This window comes from Apium graveolens, unplaced genomic scaffold (genome assembly GCF_009905375.1).
Source record: "Apium graveolens cultivar Ventura unplaced genomic scaffold, ASM990537v1 ctg1606, whole genome shotgun sequence".
NCBI classification, from domain to species: Eukaryota; Viridiplantae; Streptophyta; class Magnoliopsida; order Apiales; family Apiaceae; genus Apium; species Apium graveolens.
In genome coordinates this window covers 31,870-39,927 of record NW_027417324.1, presented here as the reverse complement: position 1 = coordinate 39,927, position 8,058 = coordinate 31,870, and the positions used below count along the sequence as shown (strand labels likewise).

At 33.6% G+C, this 8,058-nt stretch overlaps 1 protein-coding gene across 1 annotated transcript; it reads right to left on the bottom strand.

Moving 5' to 3' along the window:
• Positions 1–874: 874 nt before the first annotated feature.
• On the bottom strand, positions 875–5,420 carry LOC141699984 (palmitoyl-[acyl-carrier-protein] 4-desaturase, chloroplastic-like). Its single transcript, XM_074503767.1, has 5 exons — positions 4,802–5,420; positions 3,442–3,904; positions 2,116–2,339; positions 1,575–1,638; positions 875–1,127 (listed from the first exon to the last, which is right to left on the bottom strand). Exons 1-3 carry the CDS (start codon positions 4,837–4,839, stop codon positions 2,241–2,243), a joined length of 600 nt encoding a protein of 199 aa, XP_074359868.1. The 5' UTR covers positions 4,840–5,420; the 3' UTR covers positions 875–1,127; positions 1,575–1,638; positions 2,116–2,240.
• Between the last annotated feature and the right edge of the window lie 2,638 nt (positions 5,421–8,058).

The window sequence follows — 8,058 nt, the reverse complement described above, 5'->3', positions numbered from 1 at the left end:
TTAAAGAGCTTTACGATTCTGGTTGTCAAAAGGAGATCCTAGCTTTAACCGAACACCATGTATCCCGCCTTAACGATCTACGCCGTAGAGGTATCCACATGAAAGATGGTACAGGAGGAGGCGTGTACTAGTACCAAGAACATACCTGTTTTCCCCTCTATCTCTCTTTCACCTTTAGTTGCTAGGGTTTTATGTTTTTATCTAATAAAAGTGTAACCCTAATTTTAGTCTTAAGGATGTTTATATAGAGAGAGGCCAAAGACAGTCACTACACCATATATGACCTCTAGCAACACCCCAAAAAAGTGTAAAAATGGCCAAAAAGTGTTACATAAAGCAAAAAATTGGGCTATGGTTACACTTTTTGAAATTTTAGTGGTGTTGGATTTTCTCGTGCTACAATAGGGGTATAAGGTAACACTTTTGGAACCTATGGTAACATACGTAAAGATGTAACAATAGACCCCCTATGGTTACACATTAGGTTTCTATGGTAACACTATGCATGTGTAACCACAGTTCTGTTGCAATACCCCTGAACCTTTAGTAACACTAATAAAAATGTTGCATTAAACTCTTTTGTAATACCATTTTTTCTATTGTAACACAATATGGTAAAACAATTATATTCTTTTGGTAACATTTTTAGAGCTTATTGTAATACTTTCTTTATAAACATCCTGGTCTCTGTTGTTACACTTTTATATTTATTGTAACATTTTTTCCTATTTTAGCCAACATTTAAATATCAATTGGTTTTGTTAATTTTCAAGATGTAAACAAAATAATAAACAACTTGCAAGATTAAAACCTAAATACATATTAACTGAACTTGATAACTGTTGGCAAAAGCATAAGTCCGGTAATCCAACAAATTTAAAGTTCCAGCTCCCAACAAACAAAAATAACCAAATTCCAAGTACTAGTTTAACTAATCCAGATAAAAAGTCTAACTGCCACAATTCTTCTTCCGTGTGGTTGTTTCTCTCCATTGGCCGTTGGCCATTATTTGACAATGATTCTTCTTTCGTGTGGTTGTTTCTCTCCATGGTGAGCCACATTCTTCTTCACCATGCTCTTCTTTTGAGAACTCCTCGATCAATTCATGGTGCCTCTCGATCAAATTCCTACAAAGAAAATAGAACTTTATTCAGCATATTTAATAACTATATCAGGAACTATTTTATGATTAGGGATACTCAAGGAGCAAGTCGCTTATCCAGAACTTTAAACTTCTAAAAATGTACCCAACGAGTCCTTAACATTGAGTCTTATATATATATCTCTCAGCTCAACACTTCTATATAACTACAAAGTTTGACCGTCAAGAAGCAGGAAATGCTCACTTGTCTATGTAATTGACGAAGGCAGAGGAGAAGTATATGTGTCGAAGGATGCATATACCAAGATAAAGTAAATTATGGTGAAAAAATTACTCGATGAAACAAACAAAGAAACTAGGTTAAGAAATTGTTCCAGTGAATAATGTTGTCAGTTTTACAGGGACCAAATGCATACATGTGTCAACTTATCGATCATGCAAAGACTATGCGCCTAAAGAAAAAAGTACTTACGTAATCGGGGAATTTTACTAGTCTTCTTGTCTGCTAAGTCTTCAATATCAGGTAGACCAGAAAGCTGCATATGGTAAACGGGTTGCTTTTTATAACAACTCTCACAATTATATATCAAAGTTACTTGGAACACAGATAATGTACTTAGAGAAGGTCCTAAGCATCATTGACAAAAATAAACTCAAGTATATAGGGAATAGTCCACCACCGGCTAAAATTCATATGTATAAAAGTGGTCAATTAATACTTCCATTATTTTCTGATAATAGATTCAACTTAACTGCAATACAACTGAAGATCTATTTATATACTACAGTCTATAGGTACTCAACTGGACGTAAAAGACTTAACGACCCATGCCTTAATTTGTGTGTTCTAGTCATTACAGTAGATTGCAAATCATAATCTAACACATTTGTAGCAGAACTGAAGCAGCAGTCTTCCAAGTCCAAAAAATTCAGTGAACTTTGTGTTAACCATTAAACCAATGACGAAAAACTAAAATGCTACAAGAAAGACCTAATGAATAAGTAAAACTTACCCTGACAGTTACGAAAGCAGGAGGAATGAGACCAATCAAAGTTCCCAAGAAGAATATGTGAAAAGGTATACCAACAATAGGTGAGGCAAGATTAATGAAAGTATTTGGCGAAGTTGTGGTAACTCTTAAAAAAGAACCAATAAAATTGTGATCTCTTTCCACATCCCTCGAGATGAACTTGGAAATTTATTTGAAGCAGTCTGCCACTTGCTGTAATGGTACCTCTGGCACCACATCCATGCAAACAAATTAATAAAATAACAGATACTATTTTGCAATTGTATAGCTAAATATCCGGATAGCAATAATATTTGGGAAGAAATGGACATTGGTATAATGGTTCGTACACCTGCTTCTTTGCAGATTTACCAGTTGAAATTTCAGCTAAACCTTACAAACCCTGATGTATTATAAATGCGTCGACGTAATCTATTTTCATACTTCATACAAACAGTAGGTGGTGGATCCAAAATTTTTCCAAGAGTGGTCTGAAATTGCTATTATGAATATATTTACAGATATACAAAATAGTATTTAAAAAGAGAGAATGACGTGTTTTCTAGTAACACTAGATTAATACCATAAAACCAAGTGGCTACAGAGCTATAACCCTTTAAAATCCAAATAAAGTCCTATATAACTAATTCTTTTTTGAGCTCGAGAAGTGGGGTCACTGTCTCTATCTCAATCTAATTCTCAGTAGTCTAACTACAACTGACTCTCAATAATCTAATTTCTACAACTTCCATCTATTTATTAAGTACAGTAAGCTCCTACTCATATGTCTCACTTTCTGTACTTTTTTTCCTTTCACAACTCAAACCTGATTGTGAGTTGAGTTAAAGGTTGTTTAACTCTTAGTTAGATGTATTTTATTCTAAAAATTAACAAACTTTTTTTGTTAGCAAAAAAAACTGTAATGTGATAAATGGCACAAATCAAACTGGATAACATTCTCTGTATTATATTTTTGTTCTTAGAAACATTTATGATACAAGCATCCTACAACTAAAATTATAAACTCTTATATGCAAGGGACTTATAATTAAAAAATGGCCCGAGAATCTTTCATACCAATTATAAGCTTCTCATTTGACCCATATTCTTCATGTCTAACATGACTTCCCATGCACCGCTACTAAAAGTATAACAACGCCGCAATCCTTCTATTTAATCTAATCTTGATGGAAAAACTCATATCACCATAAACTAATTTAGTACTCGCATTTTCAGGAAGTAGCATATCAGAAAAAACACTAATTAGTTGTATGACATTCAAATAATAATGTAATGCAACTAAATATATGAATTAGTTTTGGTAAATACCATTTCGAAAGCAATAAAATATTGAATAGTCGTCTCAATGATCCTCATATCAACGCGGCAAGAGAGATAAAGGTACTTATTGAAAAGATTGCCATGGCGGTTCACCTCAGTAGTCCAAGCTCTGATCCAAGTGGCCCAAGTAGTCGGTGAAGCGCCAGTCTCATCCTTAATACCATCACATCTGTTAAGCATAGACATGTAAGTGGGGAGTGCCTCTTCAGTGATCATGTCTCCAACAAGAACAACATAGTAATCAGCAGGGATGTCCTTGGCCCTCTCTCTGATCTTCTTGACTTGATCTTCAAATGCATAGGATATTGGATCAGGTAGATAGTCTTGCGGCTGCCATGAGTTCTCAACTGATTTCAGGTGTACAGGGATGTTGTCCCTGGCCCAACCCTCCAGAGAGTCAAACAACTCGTCCACTTCAGGCCTTTGTGGACTCTTCATCTTTTCAAACACACTGAATATATAATTATGTGCTACTATATTAGGTCCGTATTCACATAATTAATATCAGTAATTGAAACATTCCAGCTCAATTATCATTAAACTGTGATTTGTTTTTCCTTTAGCGCCAGATAATATAGATTTCTTTATGATATACAATTTCTAGCTAACGTGTATATCAAATGCCCAATAGATTCACCCAATTTTCTTCAAATGTCTAAATCTTTACAGAAAAATTTATCCCTATCTCCATATCCCGATATCTCCATGAATAGTCAAATTGCCTGCACTATATGTTGACTCTGATAATGACATGATAAGATAGCAATATACCAGGTACACTGTAATCCGTTTGTTCATATAAATATCTGGATTCCTATATATATTTAAACAACTATGATGTATTATAAATACGTCGACATAATTCATTTCCATATTTCATACAAACAGTAGGTGGTGGATCCAGAAAACCGTGATGTGCTGCATATAAACATTTAAATCCACTTTGTAAACATTTATTTAAAATTTTACCTTTTTAACGACCTGATTCAGAAAACCGTGTCGTGCTGCATATATTTTTCCACTTTATCTTTATCAAAGATTGAAAATAAAAAGTAATTACATTAACTAGTTACACTTGCCATCAAGCAAAAAAGCAAGTTCAATAAATTTAGAAGCTGATTTCTCAAGTTTGTACGCGGAACTAAATATTAATTCCTCAAGTTAGTAACAAAATCAAAAAATCTATATCTCAAGATAGTAAACGAAACTAAAAACTAGTTTCTCAAGTTAATAAACGAAACTAAAAGCTAATTCCTCAAGTTCGTAAGCAGAACTAAATATTGATTCTTGAAAAAGTTAGTAAATGAAACAAAACAAAATATATATCCTCGGATTAGTAAAACCAGACCTTGTCAGTAACAATTCCTGAAAGCAAGGCATTAGCATCAGTCAAAAGTACAGCATCAATCCGCCTAGCATCTATCCTCCGACAAGCATCATAAACCGTAGTCCCCTCTGGAATCGTAAGAGACTTCGATAATCTCTGCTTCTTCACGATCCCATCACTACCAACATAAAAACACCTAAAATAATTCATAACAATCAAAACTCTATCCACTAATTAAATTAATAACTAATTCAATTAAACTAAATTAAAACACAGTAATCAAAATTAAACAAACATATATACAAATACAAGCAATATTAAATAAAATAAAAATAAAATGAACTGATGTGGAGTGAACAGGAGAAAGAGGCTTCGAGAAGCTTCCATTAGTGGCGGTGCCGGCAGTGCAGTTCTCCGATTGAGTAGCCGTTTTTTAGGGTTACGTTTTTGTACTAAACTACTGCGACGAGAAGCTTGTGTACTCACTTTTCAATTCTAATATTTTAATTAATGATTGTATACTTGTATGTGTAGAGGTGATATATGTTGAATCGAATAAGAAGAAAACCCCAAATGGCAAACTCCAACTGTTGAACTCATTAGAGAAGAATAAAGACCCGCTCAATTTTTTGACTCTGAATGTTTCTGCAGAAGTAAGAGTGTCTGGTTGAGTGTATATTTTATTATGAAAAAGAAAATCAGCGGGTCTTGGGCCGCTTAAAATTTGGTTAAAATTTTGCCAAAATTTGGCCCGCCAATATAATGCCCCCAAAACATGAGTCCTATGGTAACACTAACTGCAATATCAATACTAACACTTTATTTTGTGTTACAATATTAGTGTCATAATGTCTATGGTAACATTTTTTATCCTCTGTTGTAACACAAAAATAAAATGTTATTTTATATCAAATTTTAGTGCTCTTAGGCAACATTTTTGCTTGTAACACCAAAAAAAGTGTTGGTACAGGTCAATTATGGTGTAGTGAGTCCTAACCCTAATCAAAGTTAGAGTTTATTAAAATCAGAAATTCTATTTTTTTAATAATTAAGTTTAACTGAATTATTAAATAACAACTGAATTTCGGATTTAATAGAATAAAAATTTGAAACTCATTTATCCCATTAATTAAGTCCAACTTAATTAATTATAAAATAATTTAAATTTTCTTTTTAATTCAAATCTGAATTTAAATTAAATATTCCTTCATGCTTTCTTTTTGCGACCCTATAGTTTATTATTACGTTGGCAATAATTTACATATCTCATATTTAAATTATAAACAATGAGTGGCATCTAGTAATACATCATTGCTACCCAAATAATAATTATTAAATCGGTGGTCGATTGAACCTTTCATGAATAATGTATAAAGTAATATAATGCCTTTAACCAAATACTATAGATTAAAATCAAGGCATGTTATGTGTCATCCTCTTTATGGTTTAATCTAGGTTTCCTTGATCAGTGAGTACACTACCATTTCAAATCAACATTTGAGCACGGCGCCATGCATTTCATAGTCTAGCTGACACAAGAGACCAATAAGTAGGATGGTTAAATCCTTTCTAGATCATTCATATTTCTCACACGATTCTTAATATACCCGAAGTCCACTTTTATCATTACCCGGTCAAAGGCAACTTTTTGATGTAATCAAAGTATATTAATCATCGTATAAAAATATAATGATTTCAAGTCGAAGGACCATTACATCATTATCACTGTGAGAATTACTTATGACACAACAGCCATATAAAATCTCACATTGGGTCTATCCAGCACCATGTAAATTTACATATGCCCGTGTTTTCGGCTTTAGTTCACTATACCTATGATCAATGAGATGTGATCATCAGCCAACAAACACACTAGGCTTAATACATTATTATTATCCCTTAATAATAATACTCGACTAGGGATATTTGGGAATATCGATACTATTCACATAATCTCATTTCTAAGTCATGTACTTAGAGATATAGAATTCATATCATATTCCAAGGACATTTATTAATCTAATATTTATATCGCAGTAAATTAAGAATTAATAAATTATTCAAAGAATAATTGATAGAACATAAATATTAATAATCCATATGTCATAAACAAAACATAATAGTGTTGTCTCTAGGGCACAAACACTAACAATCTCCCACTTGCACTAGAGCCAATCACCCATGTATCTAATACCCGTGAAACTAGTATGACCGTCGTGCTTCTGCAGTGACAAAGCCTTAGTTAGTGGGTCTGCAACATTATCATCAGTATGCAGTTTATATATATGTATATCTTCTCTCTCATTAATCTCTCGAAGAAGGTGATATCTTCTAAGTATATGCTTTACTCTAGAATGGGCCCTTGGTTCTTTAGCCTCCACAATGGCTCCATTGTTATCGCAATAAAGATCAATTGGATCTGCGATCGATGGTACCCCACCAAGTCCCATTATGAATTTCCGCATATAAACAGCCTATTTGGATGCTTCACTAACAAAATAGCCTCTTTGGCTGCTTTACTAGCAGCAATATACTCAGCTTCCATTGTAGAATCAACTACTATCTCTTGCATTAAACTCTTCCAGCTTACAACACCTCCATTAAGGCAAAACACAAAACCTGACTGAGATAGTGAATCATCTATGTCTGTCTAGGAAGTTAGCATCAGTGTAGCCCTTTACAACTAGCTTCTCATCTCCTCCATACACCAACAATGAATCTTTAGTCCACTTTAAGTACTTAAGAATATTCTTGACAGATGTCCAGTGACCCTCACCTGGATTAGACTGGTATCTGCTCGCCATGCTCAAGGCATACGAAACATCAGAACGAGTACATATCATGGCATACATTATAGATCCAATTGCCGAAGTATATGGAACTTTGCTCATACGGCCTTTATCATCTAAGGATTTAAGGCAGTTATTTTTTGAGATAACTATCCCATGAGACATTGGAACATATCTTCTTTTTGCCTCTTGCATCCCAAAATGATGCAATACCTTGTAAATGTATGTACTCTGACTTAGGCCGATTAATCTCCTTGATCTATCTCTATAGATCTTGATCCCTAATATATAAGTAGCATCGCCTAAGTCCTTCATCGAAAAACTATTTCCAAACCAAGTCTTAATAGCCTGTTGAGAAGGTATGTTATTCCCTATTAGTAATATGTCATCTACATATAGTACTAGGAATGCCACATGGACTCCCACTAATCTTCTTGTAAACACATGGTTCATATTTATTTTGAATTAAGCGAAACTTTTTGACTGTTT

Excerpts from the sequence above, each read along its gene's own strand:
- LOC141699984 (XM_074503767.1), bottom strand. The coding sequence starts at position 4,839 with ATGCTAATGCCTTGCTTTCAGGAATTGTTACTGACAAG. Across the intron at positions 3,905-4,801 it reads CAGGAATTGTTACTGACAAG|TGTGTTTGAAAAGATGAAGA; the intron begins GTCTGGTTTTAC and ends TTATATATTCAG. Across the intron at positions 2,340-3,441 it reads ATTTTATTGCTTTCGAAATG|AGGTACCATTACAGCAAGTG; the intron begins GTATTTACCAAA and ends ATGTGGTGCCAG.